General features: G+C 42.9%; 2 protein-coding genes across 5 annotated transcripts; both read left to right on the forward strand.

Annotated features, from left to right (window-relative positions):
* The first annotated feature begins 1,916 nt into the window (after nucleotides 1–1,916).
* Nucleotides 1,917–6,365, forward strand: calm2a (calmodulin 2a (phosphorylase kinase, delta)). Its single transcript, XM_019257339.2, has 6 exons — nucleotides 1,917–2,052; nucleotides 3,010–3,040; nucleotides 4,419–4,562; nucleotides 4,647–4,753; nucleotides 4,841–4,976; nucleotides 5,064–6,365. Exons 1-6 carry the CDS (start codon nucleotides 2,050–2,052, stop codon nucleotides 5,090–5,092), a joined length of 450 nt encoding a protein of 149 aa, XP_019112884.1. The 5' UTR covers nucleotides 1,917–2,049; the 3' UTR covers nucleotides 5,093–6,365.
* Nucleotides 6,366–7,116: 751 nt separating this feature from the next.
* stpg4 (sperm-tail PG-rich repeat containing 4) lies at nucleotides 7,117–14,602 on the forward strand. Of its 4 annotated transcripts, none has more exons than XM_027278016.1 (8): nucleotides 7,117–7,246; nucleotides 8,031–8,087; nucleotides 8,701–8,955; nucleotides 10,299–10,363; nucleotides 10,605–10,650; nucleotides 12,099–12,175; nucleotides 14,001–14,105; nucleotides 14,407–14,590. In XM_027278016.1, exons 1-8 carry the CDS (start codon nucleotides 7,235–7,237, stop codon nucleotides 14,474–14,476), a joined length of 687 nt encoding a protein of 228 aa, XP_027133817.1. In that variant the 5' UTR covers nucleotides 7,117–7,234; the 3' UTR covers nucleotides 14,477–14,590. The 4 variants fall into 4 exon arrangements, with proteins under 4 accessions (XP_027133817.1, XP_027133820.1, XP_027133818.1 ...); XM_027278019.1 differs by having other exon boundaries at nucleotides 8,701–8,763; XM_027278017.1 differs by lacking the exon at nucleotides 12,099–12,175 and having other exon boundaries at nucleotides 14,407–14,602.
* The last annotated feature ends 1,809 nt before the right edge of the window (nucleotides 14,603–16,411 follow it).

The following is a 16,411-nucleotide window of genomic DNA, read 5'->3' on the forward strand; positions in this document are numbered from 1 at the left end:
GAGTTAAGATTATACCTAACATCTATAATGCAAAAACAACACTGTAACACATACTGTACTGTACTTCATGTTGTGCGTTCTTTGTCATACATCATGAAGATTGGTTTCAGGTTTTATAGACCATTAAGTCATGTCTCCTGGGTTCCAATATTCCCTATCCATATTAACTTCCAACCTAAAATCACCTTTGACCTGGAGCAGGTCCTCAGAGGCTTGGGGATCATTGAAGGGCATATCATCAACCAAGCAAACAGCTGATTCCGCAGATTGGATAAAGTGCGGCTATATAAATTGGCCAAAGTAGAAAGCTATTCTGATTTTGAAATATTTATGACCCAACCGTAAACCATTGTCTCTAAACAAGAGTTTCATTGACGCAATTCACTTGATGTTCCACAAGATATGCGAGTGTTCATGGCAATTACATACGGGTATATAAATTCACCTTTTAGTGTTTGCCGAGTTTATTTTTTTAGAGCAGCAAAAGGTGAATTAATTCACCTCCACATACACACGCTCCTTATCTAGTTCTTGTGACAGGCCTTTATGCTGTCACCTTTGGCATTACGTAATCTATGCAGTGACAAAAACCCTGTAGCAGAAAAACAGATTTAAATGAAAAGAATCCAATGTGCTCCAGATTAGGTAGGTTGGAAAAGCTGCTCAGCAGATCACATGGCACAGGCAACATCACTTCGGCAAACAGTGCACATGGAAATGGGAACCACTTTGGATCCTTGTTTCTTACATGTACATGTGAGATATTGCGCTTTTCACAATCCCTACTCTCTACTTATAGTGTGACATCCGTGTCTAATAATAAGAGAGGCAGCAGAAATGCGAGGAAGGGGGGGCTGTTTTGGGACATGGAGATTCTACATTTCTCTGACTGGTTCTTCAAATCCTTCTCTTTGCACATCCCTGTCCACCCTCCTCCTCCGCCTCCTCCTCAGCATCTCCCATGGGATCAGGCCAAAGACAGGTGGTCACTGGGAGACAGGAGAGCAGTCAGGCATAAGCAATCAGGCTATCAGATACTCCCATCCACACCAGCAGCACAATTAGACCTGAGAATCCACAGTCACCTGACAGCAACGCCTGTTACAGACCCAGTCACATATCACACATCTAAGCGTGCACGCACACACATGCACAAACTATTACCTATTACAAAGTATTACACCTCAGCCCTGACACTGCATCTCATTATGAATAGCATTTTAAAGCAAAGAAGACATAACACCGCAGACAGTAGGAACTTTACCCAAGTGCCACAGTGAACTCTTTCACAGTCTGTGGGAACCTTGTAACAACAATATGAAAAAAGAAGAAGCATGGATATAAATATGCTAATGCAAACACAAGTAATGTAGTCAGAAATGAAAAACAAAAACTGCAGCAATAGAAAATGCAGAAACTCATGTGAGCACAAACTGGGTCAGTAATACCCCAGTTACAAGAAGTAAACTATGCTCCTGGTAGCTAATTACTTATCAAAACTATCTTATTGGGTCTCCCTAAAGATGATGCCCATATGTATACACACTATGCAACAAGCTTGTCTGCTGTGCCTGTGGCACTGACTGGGATGTCTATGGACAAGATGCAGCGGCAGCGCAGACCATGGGAGTGACGCATTGCAGGTACGAACGCACCAATCAGAGAGCGCGACTTCTTTCAGCTACGTCTTGTGCCCCATCACAGAGTAGCAGAAAGTATTCATACGCCGTCATATAGACCATCAGATATACGCATTTTAATTCCTAATATCGACGTTAAAGTCTTCGCGGAGGTCGTGCGTGGGTATTCCAGTTGTTTCTGGATTTTATTGCACGGGTAGTCATTTAAACGAATGCGTTTTTGATTAATTTACTAACTGAGGAAAAGGGAAGTCGGCGGATTGATATCAAAAAGAGGAGGAGTTTAGGATAGCCGTTAAAGGCGAGTCCAGTAGCTTCTTCCTCAGTGTGTTCATAGAAGTTGTCAGTCCGCTGAGGCTTTTGATTGTTACGGATTTTGTCGTGAACTAGCCGCTGCATCCACATCCAAATGGTAAGGAAAAACAGGATTGTATTTTTCCTCGGGGCTAGAATCAGTTTACGGCGCCTTAGCTGTTGTCGTTTTTCTTTTTAAATGCGCGAAATTAACGTGAATTAAGTGTAACGTCACCGGTGGCTAAGCTGAAGGCAGCGTTATCTGCGCGCTGTAACTACCGCAGTGCTGCTCGAAGAAACGACAGCGCCTGCTAAGTGCTGTTAATGCTGGCCTGATAGGCAAGGCTAACGTTAGCCAAACGTGCGAATAACGTTAAAGTAACGTCTGTGTGTTTAACATTACCGTAGTTATACTAAAAACCAGCGTTAATATTTCTTTTCTGCGAGCCCGGCAGCCTTGTAGCTAATGTTGGGTTCTGACGGTGGGCGAACATTTGTCAAATACCGGTCCCACTCAGTGATAGGCGCGGATTGAGTAATGTTGCGACTGTTTTTCCAGCCGATGTCTCGGTTGTGACGACTGCTGTATTAGTCAGAGTCACTGTCTGTTCCTGTGAGCCGGCACATAACGGCGGCTAGCTAACTTTAGCTCTTCCCTAGCTAACATTTACCGCCAAATTGTAAGTCATTCATTGTGTGCGGCAAAGTCGTCGTCATCGAGCATTCAAATATAGATGGATGTAACTTTCTGGCGGGGGGCTTGTTTTGTCTCACATTGCGTCCGTGTTACTGGTTTCTCCCAAGGTCTGCAACAAGGTTGTTGGTTAACCGGCAGTGAAATGTCTTTTGTGTAGTCGTAGTGTGACAGCGGCTGTTGTATCCTCCAGAGTCACTGAAGATGTGTTTGCTGCATCTGAACTAAATGGGCGGCCCCAGCTTTGAGGCCATCCATTAAGAATTCAATGACTGCTCTAGTTGTTCTCAGGCGGAGAAGCTAACTCTGGGTGTTTCTGCTGTTTGCCGTGTCATTAATTGCTTCATCTTGTAATCTTTTTTTAATTTTTTCTTTTTACAGGCAGACCAGCTTACAGAAGAGCAGATTGCCGGTAAGACATCGCTGCACTTGACCTACTACTTTTCCTCCATATCCTGCAAAAGTGGCCTGCGTTATGGATCCTTGCATCCCTCGCAGTGGATTTATACTTTTGCCTTTTAAGGCATTCCACAGGGCAGCCTACAGGTCATAAAACAGGAATGAATGAATCGGCTGTTGCTTGCTGGCTCCAGAGTGCAGAAGGACTCCCTCATGGAAAACTTTGCATTTTCATGGTTGCCGTGTAATAAATGATGTAATCTGGAAGCGCTGTGTGTTCTTGTGGTGAGGGTTTGGCAGTCACTTTTTTTTCTTTTTTTTTTTTTAAATATATAAACATGCTGCACCCTTTTGACCTGGGCGTGTTCTTATTTGATGGAATGCAGCAAGGACAATTGCAGCAACATGCTGGTCCTTAGATGAGACCTAGATGTTATCTAAATCGTGCTGGAGGAGTGTCTCTGAAGGCCCTGCTGCTGCTGCTGCTGGGGGGTGTGTGCCCTGGGACACCTGCTGTAATGTATGCAGTCCATGTCTAGAATGTAGCACAGTTGTAGTAGTATCTCTGAAAATATCTTCCAGCTTCTGTTGACTTGATTCAGCTGAGGTCTCAGGTTTCACAATATGCTGATTATACTCTGCTGTGTTGTGTAGTGTCAGTGTTTAGCAGGTAAAGCCTGGCTTGATGTTTGCCGATAAACAGCATGACATGGCGTGCAGTATTGTGTTCTGTTAACATTAATGTAAAACGCAGTAAGCTGCTGAAGGCATGTGTTGTGTTAATAGCCAGTACCAGAGGAGTTGGTTCCCCTCGGCATTTCCTGCAGTTGATGCAGACATCAGGGCTCTCCTCGCAACAAAAGGGTGTCACCCTGTGTGTTTGACCCTGCGAACGGCAGGGCAGACTGTAGTTTTTATGACGCTGACAAGCTGCTGCATGACACTACACGTAGCCCATTGGCCTCATCACACTTGATGAGTGTGTCATCGTTCCTCGTCCCTCACGGCTCCACCCGGCAGCACAGGCTGTCATTCGCTGCTGATGTAGGCCGACTGCCCTGCCGCTCTGTTTCATGGCTGGTGTCCTTGTTTAGCCAAAAATGAGTGCCGTTGGAACTGAAAACAGAGGCTCGTCTGTGTACTGTAGCTAGTTTATAACTGAAACATGAGTGACGTAATGCCCTTTTAAGTCTTGAGCTAATTCAGGGTTTGAGTCAGTGTGGCAGAGGAGGTTGAGATGAAGAGTTTGTTATGCAGGGTGGGCTGGCAGCATGTTCATGGACTATGCAGTGTCTGACACACGTCTTGCCAGTTTTACTGTGCATATCTAGCTATAGATGTGACATGTCTGCTTTACTAAGTCCACCTACTTTTTGTTTTTCTCCAAACAGAGTTCAAGGAGGCATTTTCGCTCTTTGACAAGGATGGCGATGGCACCATCACCACCAAAGAGCTGGGCACAGTCATGCGCTCTCTGGGCCAGAACCCCACAGAGGCTGAGCTCCAGGACATGATCAATGAAGTGGACGCTGATGGTGAGAACTCAGTCTAGTTTCAAAACCTGAACGCACAATGTGCTGGACGAAAATCCTTCATCACTGTCTGTTTTCGTTCTTCAGGAAATGGAACGATAGACTTCCCAGAGTTCCTCACCATGATGGCCAGGAAGATGAAGGACACAGACAGCGAGGAAGAGATCAGAGAAGCATTCCGTGTCTTTGACAAGGTAGATGCTGAGTGTTATCCCACACACGTGTTTGTGTGTATATGCAGCAGTGGTTAAAATTTGTTTACTGACTGATGTCATTTTCAGGATGGTAATGGATACATCAGTGCTGCTGAGCTGCGCCATGTGATGACAAACCTTGGAGAGAAGCTGACTGATGAGGAAGTGGACGAGATGATCAGAGAAGCAGACATTGACGGAGACGGACAGGTCAACTATGAAGGTTGGTAGATGTTCTATTTTATGTTTTAACCTGCTTGGGTCACTCGTTGGACGCAGCATCTCATTTTCTCCCCCTCTCTTTCTGCAGAGTTCGTACAAATGATGACGGCGAAGTGAAGGCCTTGTACAGATTTCGTATATAAATAATTTGCCTTTTTTTCTTTGTGTAATTTATCTGTAAAATCTTAATAGCCCCCTTCGTCCCTGCCCCTTCTGCTGTCCAAAGGAACTGCATGTAAACTGCATAGGCTCTTGTCCCCATGTCCCTTTCTTTTGCTGTCATGGTGTTTTGGAGTGACGGAATGGTCATACAACCAGATGCCTGTGGAGGCCCCTGGGAGCCGGAGAACTTCGAATCTTCCCGTCTTGTGTGCTCGGGGCCCCTCCACGCATGGCGACATTGGAAACCTGTCAGCTGGTTGTCACTTGGCAACACTGTTGGCATGGAAACAATGTAGAGGAGTTTAAACTCTGCATGGACTACGGACAAAGTATATATGGAAATCTCTCAGCATTGCACTACTGCAAAAAAAATGACACGGGTGTATCTCCTAGGTACTCGTACAAACTCTTTTTGTATCTGCTGTTCTATATACCAGAAATCGACTAATCTTACCATGCTTTTTAATGTTTTACTCACTACTTTTACTTTTCTTTCTCTTCTTTTTTTCTTTTTTTTTTTTTAATGGCCTCTGGTCATGCCTCAAATAATCCATTCCAAGTTGTATATTTTTGTTTTCCAATAAAATTTACAATCTACCCGGATTTGAAAATTGTCTTGTTTTCTCAGTTATAATGGATCCTTGAGTTTGTATACCCTGTAATAATTCCCATTTTTGTATTGAGGACAGGATGCTCCATTTTTGATAGGGTTTTTTTTTTCTTTTTTTTTTTTTTTTCTTGTTGCTTAGAATACACATGAAATGTTTACCATTTTAAAGTGTCCCCTGTTTAATTCCCAAAAGCACTGAGGAGCATCAGCCAATGCCTCTTAATGTTCAGATAAGCTCAGATCAAATCTGTATTGTCATTAAAATAAAAGCACTGAGTGGGATCAAAGGCTTCTATTCTGAAGTGCACCCAATGGTACTCAATATTGGATTAGCCTTGTACTGTCCAGCTCCCCAACTGACTACATAGGCAATGTGTTGTCTGCTACTGTTGGCACGGCACCATGTAGAAGCTGCCTCATGTCTTATTTGGCATTTGCCCCCAATGACAAGGTGCAGGTGATTGAGCGTACATCAGAAATCATGGTGTAAATAGAGGTGTACCTGTTTATGTTGTTTGTTTTTTGTTAATTTCTGATTGAGTTTGTTACAGTAGCTTGCAGAGATACTAAGTTTGTTATTTTGATGAATGACAAAATAAAGCTCTATTGTGGACCTCTGCTCTGCCTCCTGTGTGACTTTTATGCAGGCTGCTTTTAGTTTCTGTACACCTTTTGTAATGCTACACTATAAATATTTATTGTATGTTGTGTGATGGTTTTAATTGTCTGTTGGGAATGCTAAGGGCTGCAGTTGTTTGTGGCTTGGCCACTCATGCATATCATTCAGTAATCCCTGTGGAAGTACGTTTAGAGCTACTCATACACCAATAGGGACTTGTAAAGGGGGTAATTTATTTACAGCACCCCTGATTTGATTTTCCTTCATCTGCTGTGCATATATGTACACATGAATGGATCATCCCTCTCTGCACTGTCTGCAGAGGAACAAGTTCAGCTCCAAGACATAGAACAAAAAGGAACACCACGACCCACGTCAATTTCAGGTGTGGACTGATGACACAAGTGGCTCTCATCTTGTCAAAACCAATTATCACAAGACTGAAAAAAAAAGATCACAGTCAAAGTGTCATCACAGTCTACTTATAAAAAGCTGTTAATTACACAGCACATGTAACACTAGTCTCAGCCCTCCTCTGCATTGTCCCAATAGAAGGCTGCAACAGTACATCAGGTAGTGTGTGATGAAAAGGGAGATGTACAGAACAACCTCACAACAGCTCCTTTGCTGCCAAGTGTGTGTGTCTCATGTACTCTGGGGTCACATGAGACTTCCTTGACAAGAAGTGTAAACATGAATTCTTGGCTCCTTCGAACCATGTGTTCCATGTAACCTAGCAACGAGGCCAAATGTTGCGCTTTTGCTCCCAGAGCGAGATTTTCACTTCAGGTGATGGTCTTTAGTTCTGCCCTGTTGAGAACAAGTGTGTGTGTGTGTGTGTGTACCTGACATCACACTCCAGCCTAATATGCCACAAGAGGTAAGATACTTCAAACTTCATACACAAAGAAAAGAGTTAGTTTGAAAGAATTTCTCAGGGTAAGCATCTCACTGAATGCCTCATTTCAAGAACCCACTCTTCATAAATACACACTACACCCATGTCTAGTGCTAAGAAGAGTCTTGGTGGCTTATAAAACAGCCACCAGAATGAGATGTGTTCCTGTTTTGTCTCGTACTGGATTTCATTTTGCAGTGTAGCTTTTGATCTCTATATTCTAATCAACATGGCAGCAGCTTTCTAAATATCACACAATGGTGGATGAAGACGACAATGAGGACTTAGTAACTAACTGCAGCCATGTAAGCTGTGTACCTTGGTGCACATCGCCATTGTGTCCTACTCTCAGTCAAACTGGTCGGTGAGTCTAAATTTAGCCTTCCACCAGGCCAGCTTGTTGAAAAATTGATCGATAGTGGAGTCGCTGCTATAGAAACAGTCACAGTTTTAATGGTGGTCAGGTGTCACCGGATCTCCAGTCAAGCAGATAGCGAATGACAATGAGCACAGTGCAGTATACCGCCACATAGAAAAAACAAAGCCGTCTCTAAAGTCAGTGACATGTCCAGGGGTGGTAACAGAACAGATAAGGTAAGGCTCTTCAAAGTCCTTGTAAATCTGTGTGCTTAATGAGGACACAGTGAACTGGTAAAGAACGGGATGATACAAGTGGAGATGCATCAACACATTGTTGGCATAGCAATGTCATCATAGCAAGAAACTATCTCCTGTGTCTTGGCTTGTATCCTGTTTTTATCTGCAGGGCGATGACAAGGTGGACCTGTGTGGCCGGGGGAGTTGGTGGCTGGGAACACTGAAAGTAGGTGTCATACTGCAGTACGGTTTCATAGCCTGTCTAAAAGAGCACAGGCTGCCACACCGGCTTCTTTGCCGGGCTGTCACTTAAAAGTGGCTCATTAGCTTATGTGTAGATACACTAGATTTACAGTTAATGGCTTTTATTGCAAAGCACTTCCCCACTGTCTGTGTCCAAAGTGTCTGTCTGTCTGCCAGAAATAAATACTTAACACTTACACTACAGTGAGTCCAGTCCTTAAGTGCTTCACAGTGGATTCATGGTCATAATGCATAGAGCTAATTAATTATCAGTTGATCTTAATGTGATCTCAGCTCTCAGGCTCAATTATTAAGCCTACCAAAAGAAGCAGGTCTTGTATTAGAAGAAACCTGAAGTTAAGTTTCTTATTATGTAAAAATTCAACTAGTATTGTTGTAAAAAAAAAAAGAAAATTGTATTTGGCCAAATACAAGAAATTATAATTTCAAAATAATTCTACCTAGATTCCATTGTCCTGGTTTCTTCAGCTGAATTTGGCTCTTGAGGACCAGAGTCCAGTAATATCTTCTACTTGCTACAACACCATGCCATGTGCTAACACATTCCCGAAATGTCTCCTCTCACCTCTTCCCAGGACACACCCAACCCAGGTTTCTATCACATCCGAGGCTTCATCGAAGAAGGTGAACTGAATCCGGTGAGGAAGACCTACGGGTTCAAAGGCATGGGCAGAAAAGCTCAGACTCTGGGTGTACGTAAGGGGGATTTGCTTCTACCCGGGGCGTATGAATTCACCGACTCCATCCAGGAAGTCCTGATGCACCAGGCATCCTACTCTTTTAAAAACTGTCCACGGCCTGACATCATCACCCTCGGCATCAGGGACAAGGTGGGGCTCAGATATGACCTTTACAGATGCTGTTAGCATAAGCAATAACCACATAGCAAGTTCACCGTCTTTAGAACTGCACTCGCTTTCTGAGAGTTAGATTTGAAGTTCAATAGCACTCTTATGTCTGTGTGTTTTCACCTTAACAGCTCATTGGAGCAATGGTTTTACAAGTGGGTCCCTGTTTTTGTTCCTCTTGCACATGCATGCAGATGGTTTCATGCTGTTCCAGTGATTTATTGATTTAGTGTTGGTGGTGCTAACATACCAAGAATTGTAACAATGAGGCTGCACAGGTAAAGAAGAAGAAGACTAATAGCTAGCAAGATTAGATGAAAACAGGTTTTAAAATATTTAAAAAATAGAGAAAGACTGAATATAAATATAACATTTTTGTTAATGAGAAAACTCCAAATGGTACCTTTAAGTATGGGGTTCAAGCAAGAAATTTATTAGCTTAGCTTAGCTTATGGCAATGTAGAAATATGTAAAATATGTAAATATAGAAATAGATAAACAGCAGGAGACCTTTCAGACCTTTCAACCTTTTACTCTGATGTTCACAAAGGCGAAAGTCATGCGCCTGCATATTTATGTGTTTTTTGTAAAAGTGGATATGGAGGCGCATTGATTGGCATTTCCAATAGTGCTGAGTGTGCATTACAGCCCCACCACAATGCACTGCTGGTAGCACTATGGGTACGGTCAAATAGTCAAAGAAATTTGCTCCTAAGTCCTTTCCTAACCACTTTTGCTTGACCTCGATAGAAAACATCACAAGGTCAAGGAAAGATGTGAAGGAGAATTCATGATGAGTTAGGAGAAGACGAGCGCGGTGTTCAGAGAATCCAACTGAACTTGACTACGTCATTATGCGACAGCGAATATTATTGATGTGATCTGTGGTAAAACTACAAAGTCCAGAAGATGGACTACAAAACACGCATCTGAGATACTTACTAGATACTCCCCATGCGCTCTTAGCAAGGGCAAGGGCAGCTAAGGGCAGATTTAGTTAGCAGCAGTGAATTAAAATAATCACTGATTGAAGTTATAAAGTTGTGCTTTTGTACAGTAATCAGTGAAGTCCGGTTATAAATGTATGTAATCATTGTTGTCAGATACTGGTGTATAGGTGACACTGAGCACTAGATATATGTGATAAGAACAATATTGACCTCATGCGATCTTTAAAAATACAGCAAGTGCTTTTCAAAATGTGCCTGAAGAAAAACAGATGATGTGTTCGAAGCAGAATCCAGCTGTTGGCAACAAACAAAACAAACTCATGGTGATACTGTCATATATATTTTAACACTTCTTATCTTTATTCCCTGTGCCAGCATATAAACACTTCACCATGCGACTACAACGTGACAGCCAAACCGGTGGAGAAGATTCCCTGCAAGTAAGCACTCGACAAACAGCCTCTCTTTAACTCTCAGATCACAGCGGAGTAGACAAGCCATGAATCATCCCTTGATCGCTGAATCCTTCCTCCTCATACAACTTCTCCTTCCCTCTCTCATCTCCTCCCAGCACAAAGATGGAGGAGCACTCACCAACCTGCTCTCTCATTTTCTTTGCCTGTGATCATGCACGTCATTATTCTTTTCTTCTTCCCTGTCTTTTCTCTCCTCTTCTTGCAGGCATGTGATGTTTCGGTCGACCGTGCAGCGTATCAGCTTTCCACCTGTAAGTATCCAGTCACCAGGACTAGTTATTAGGACCATTCAGTCTTTCCATTGCCCACAAAAAGGCTTCATTACAATACACTTTCAATAGGTTTTGGTTACAAGCTATGACCTAATGTGCATCTGGTATGTGCTGTACAGGAGCTAGTTATGACAACCACCAGGGTCAAAGAAAACTGATCTCACAGGGTGTCTGATTGTATCACTTGCCCCATTTGAGGGGCCTGTTCTGGCACTGTACTAGCTGACCAGTCAGCTTTGGTTCATATTGCAGTGTTGCAGCCTTCGCTGTGTGTCCATGCTGGTAGCTGGAGATGGATATTTGAGCTGTGCTGGCAGCTGCTGAGTGTTGACAGAGAAGGAAAGGCGCTAAGAAATCCCGAGGGTGTTATTACTGCAGAGTTGGGAGCGGTTTTCTGCTGTTAGTGGTGTCACAGTGACTCTAAGACAAGTTTATTGTCAGAGGTTAAGCAGATACACAAATCCCACTGTGAAGTTAACTGATCATTTGGACAGCTGACCTGAGGGAGATGGACACGGACATTAGTGGATCAAAATTAAAGTGTCTTAATGGTTTACGCTGAGAACTCTTGGTCCATGTTGAGGCAGGAGACAAGAAGAAGTCAACCAAAATATAATGAAATAAATTTCCACACATCAAAACCTCCATCACACTGAAGATGTTTAGGAACACAAACAAAATATGTTTTTTCTGATTTGACATAATTTCTCCATCCTGTGGCTACTGCGTGTCCTAGATTTACATTTTCATGTTGTGCTTTTTTGCAATATTGACTGCACATACTGCTCAGAAGGAACAAATCCTCCCTTGAGATTCAAACCCATTTGAATTAAAGTCTTAATCCCATTTTCATATGAATAAACGTCCTCCTCCCTATTGCTGCAGCACAGAAGTGATTCAACGTTTAACTGCTGCACGAAAACTTGCTGATCTAAATAGCTTCTTCTATTCGCCACACTAGCAGCATGGCTCCATGTTGGCAACACGGTCAGTGCAGCACTTTGGTTCCAATCTGACATATCTCAACAACTATTGGATGGATTGCCATGAAATACATATACAGACATTCATGGCCCTCAGAGGATGAACTGCCATGGCTTAAATGATGTTCACTAGATGACAAGTCAGGGAAGATCAAACAGTTTTAAACATAAATCTGGGTCTTTGTGTTTAGTACTAATTTGCAAATGTTCGCATGTTAACAAGCTAAGCTAAAATAAAGAACGATTATACCTTAGAATGTTAGCATTGCCACTGGGAGCATGTTAGCATGCTCACATTAGCATCTAGCACAAAGCTCCACTGTGCATAAATACAAAGCCACTAGCATGGCTGTAGAATGTAGCTTGTGTCTGTTGGGAAACACATGAATGGATTTAATGAAAATCAAAAATATGACTTATTAATTTCACCTGATGTCATTTCAGAAGAACAAAAAGGAAGCTGACCAGTTGATTGAAGGAGTAGCATGTAGCAGGGTGTTGGATTCACTGATCAAAAACAGGTCAAAGTTTTAGTTTCACAGACATGTGCCAGTTACCTACGCCACACAGGAGAAGGCTTCTAACGTGCTGTGCCACACCAGGAAAGTAGGCCAGGTGCTTTGGCTCAAACACTCTCACACATGTACACACGTGTGACAGCGTTTCACTACTGTCCACTGGCGTCCTGTGAAATACACCTGCATTAGCACCTCTGGGAGCATCAGGCAAGTGCGCGTGGCCCAGCAGGCCAGTCGCAGAGGATCAGGTTAACTAGCAAGTGGGATCAAATGGCATGTAATGGTAGCAGCCGTCCCTCCAAGGAGCCGTGGGGAGGAAAAGACACCTTCCTGTCTCCCACTGTCAGAATCAGAGAGCAGCTGAAAATTAAAGGCTGGTCCTGTGTTCAGGGACAGGGAGACAGTTTTATGTCTGAAGAGGAGGGTGGAGGGGCGGGTGATGCTATTTCTGCATGGCACGCCGCTGGTGATGACCAGTATGTGTGTTAGTGGGTAAGAGGAAAGGAGAAGTGAAAGGCAAGGAGAGAGAGAGAGAGAGAGAGAGAGAGAGAGAGAGAGAGAGAGAGAGAGAGAGAGACATTGACTTTTGACAAACCCTGAACACAGATCACATCAGGTGAAACACACAGAGACCTGCAGAGACAGGTTTGACAGCAGTCAAATGATGTGTCACTGGTCTTAAATATAGATATAAATATAGGTATAATAGATCTACTGTATATTCTTAGTACATCCTTTAGATGACTTGAGTATCAGCGTGGGATAACAATAGATTTCCATGAGTTTATAGGTCCAACAGAGAAACAATTAAACTCTCATTTTGCTCTATAAATATTAGAGGTCACTGCATGCTTACACCATCACGTATGTAGCAGTTTGATTGGACACATGTTGGGTGTGCTGTTAAGCTGGGTTTGTTTTGATGATTAGGAGCAATGCCATGTGAAGTCACGTGACGGCATAAAAATGAAGGTCTGTTCTTCAAAGATGCTTGATAATATGACTACGTTAGCCAAATATATCTAGACATCCACACATTTTAATGCCTGGTTATGGAAACTCTGTCCAATGAACAAGCCAAGTGCCACAAGCTACAAGCTACTGACATTTAAATAAAGAAATACTGAAGAGAATGGGAAGGAAACCATATTTGTGGTTACATGATAGTCAACAAATTGGGTATGAGGTATATCATGTTTAGCTAAAGTGGGTTTAACCAGGAGGGCGGCACGGTGGAGCAGTGGTTAGCAGTGTTACCTCACAGCAAGAAGGTTCCTGGTTTGCATGTTCTCTTTGTGTCTGCGTGGGTTCTTTACAGTTACTCCGGCTTCCTCCCACAGTCTAAAGACATGCACTTAACAGGTTAGTCGGTGACTCTAAATTGTCCGTAGGTGTGAACGTACGTGTATGGTTGTTTGTCTCTATGTGCCCTGTGATGAGCTGGCGACTTGCGATAGGCTCCAGCCCCCTGGTGACCCTGATGAGGTCAAGCGGTTACAGAAAATGGAATTTGGTTTAAGTAGCTGTGTTACCAAACAACATGCTGATAATTACATGGTAGGCTGCAATATGGTTGAGGTGTATAGGTCTATTGTCAACACTTTCAATAAAGTTAATGTTAGAAGAAAGCAAATGGAGGAAAAAAACAAAAGTTACCCACGTTCAGCTGATAGAATGCAAAGCAAACCTTTCCTCTGTGTTTCTCAGCTGACCAGAGGCAAGAAACCCCACGTGTGCTCATGCACTAATGATTACATGCTGCAGCTTGATCACAAATCCATCAATCAATCCATCAATCTATAATAGCTTTTATCTCTGACCACCATAGAAGGAGGGACCTGCTCCGTGCCACTATAATCCACAGACCAGACCAGCGAAAAGCATCAGTTCCTGCTTCAAATCCACATTGCCCCGGCTTCACTATGAGCGCTCAGTGAGTCCAGACTTCACGTTGAGCTCCTTCTCTGACATGTCCAACACTATATTATTCATAGTGTGTCTGGTTTCTGGCTGTCTGTCATTAGATTATGAATTTATATGTTTGAGTTTTAAAGTTTAAAGAGATAAGATTTGAAAATGCAACATGCCATGGAACATGACACCATAACATCAGGATGCAGAAAAGAGAACACATCCAAAGGCTTCAGCATTTTAGAACATGCTCTGTAAATACTTTATATGTGATTGAAAATATACCGTGTTTTGTGTGTGTGCATTGTCTGTGTATTCCACAGAAGACCCCGGGACCAGGCGCCTACGAACCTCGCTGGAAGTTGGGCGACCGACTCAAAACAGAGGCCATAGATCCATCGTTTAGCCTCTTCTTCCGCAACACTCTCTAGTCGATTTATTTCCCACAATGCCTTGATCCCACAAACATCTCAGACAGATTACACACGCCTAATCTATGAAATAAAAGTGAATGTGCAAGAGAAATAAAGTCTCATATTACTTGGGCCAGTGTTTATCTGCATGTCAGTAAAGCATTTTGTGGTCTGCCAATGACATAATAAGTTGCATTCGTTGCGCTCAAATTGCTTCAGTGATGTCGGCCAGGGAAGCAGAATGATCTTATCTGCAACAAAGGGTTCTTCATTCCACTTAACTACATGTTCCCGGTATTGCTCCCTCTCGCCATCTCTCCTCTCTCCAGCTCTCACTCCTCTTTCCCTTTCTGTCGGCAGTCAGGCTGCTTTGCCTTCCTACTATCTCTGCCCTGCGATGCACTCAGGAGGAGGAATTCTGCTCAGCCATGCGTCACATGCACATAGCTTAGTGCGGCATGCTGCACCCTCAGATAACACATTCAGTATTAGGGGCCAAGGCAGTGGCACACAATAAAACAGCTATTCTTATCACTACCTACTCCGCATACTCTTTCTTTTGACGAAACAAACAAACAGGGCCAATAGTGTCGGGTCACGGAGAACAGCAGCGATAGGAATCATCTCTGCGTGGATGTTAGAGCACGACAGGCGACAGGTACAAAAATAAAAACACTTTGCATATTTATTATGAGTCGGATCCTGAACAGTGTCTTTTTTTCTTCATTTACTTCTTCTGAGAAGGGTTTTGCTGAGCATGCATGCACTTGGGTCAGCACTGCTACATATTAATAGAGTTACACATTCATGCCTAAGTGAAGCAGAATTTAGTTAGACAGTTTAGAGTTGGAGTTTAGAGTTATATTCATCCATTCTGCCCACCCAGGTTCTGTTATCACAACCAAAGACGAGAATAAGAACAACTATATTTAAAGCCCGCCTTCTTAAGTTTTATTTTATTGATTTCGGAGCATGAATAATCACCCATAGCAACAAATAATACAGCATGTTGTCATAATGTCAGTAACAAACACTAATATAGGTGCTTCATTGACAGAAAACTAGTCATATGACTTTATAAATTTAGTCAATCAACTAATATGTCTAAAATCTAGTCCCAAGTCATCATCAATGGAGCTGTACTAATCAACAATATGTGTTGAACCTCGGTAAGTATCACCCAACTCCCTCTGTTCCCTCCCTTCTAAGGAGTGTTTTAGTGTTTTTCAGCCCTCTGTTTTGGTTTTTACATTTAATTAATATGCTTTTGTTCAAGCTGCAGCCAGCAGCTGTTTTTTTTTTCACTAGCATGAACCACACCATCATGAAAAGATTGTGAGTGAAGCGTGAACTCTTGTACTTCTTTGGTCTGTTGCTGTTATGGGGAAGCTTAGGTGGGAAATCCGCCATAGCACCCAGGTGTGACGGATGCGGACCCTACAGAGAGTAGGAAGGAGAGGAAGAAATAGGGGAAAGCAATGGAGTGGGTGCAGAATATGAGAGCGAAAGAGGAGGAGAGGATTAAGAGGGTATTCATAGGAACATTGGAGGTCTGGTTGGTATGGCATGGTCGAGGTATGGTCCTGCTGCTGAAAGTCTGAGAGGTTAAATGAATGAAAAAGCATTAAACCCACTGGACACTACCTGCCCTGCATCAAACAGCTAGCTTTTGAATAAGTGCTTGACATTTTTCTGAGTTGGTGACTAGAAATAGGCAAAAAGGAGAGACTCAGAAACGCAACTCAACATGAATATGTTGCTTTGTGTCAGGTGGCTGCATCAATAACCAACTGGTTTGCTGACATGCTTGTTATATTAACTTATCAATGTTGTGTTTACAGCTTGTTTACAGTGTACAAGTGATGTTACTGGAAAACCCAGCATAGTTTGTGGAAATACTGAGTTTAGATGCTGG

Source organism: Larimichthys crocea, chromosome III, assembly GCF_000972845.2.
Source record: "Larimichthys crocea isolate SSNF chromosome III, L_crocea_2.0, whole genome shotgun sequence".
Classification (NCBI taxonomy): domain Eukaryota; kingdom Metazoa; phylum Chordata; class Actinopteri; family Sciaenidae; genus Larimichthys; species Larimichthys crocea.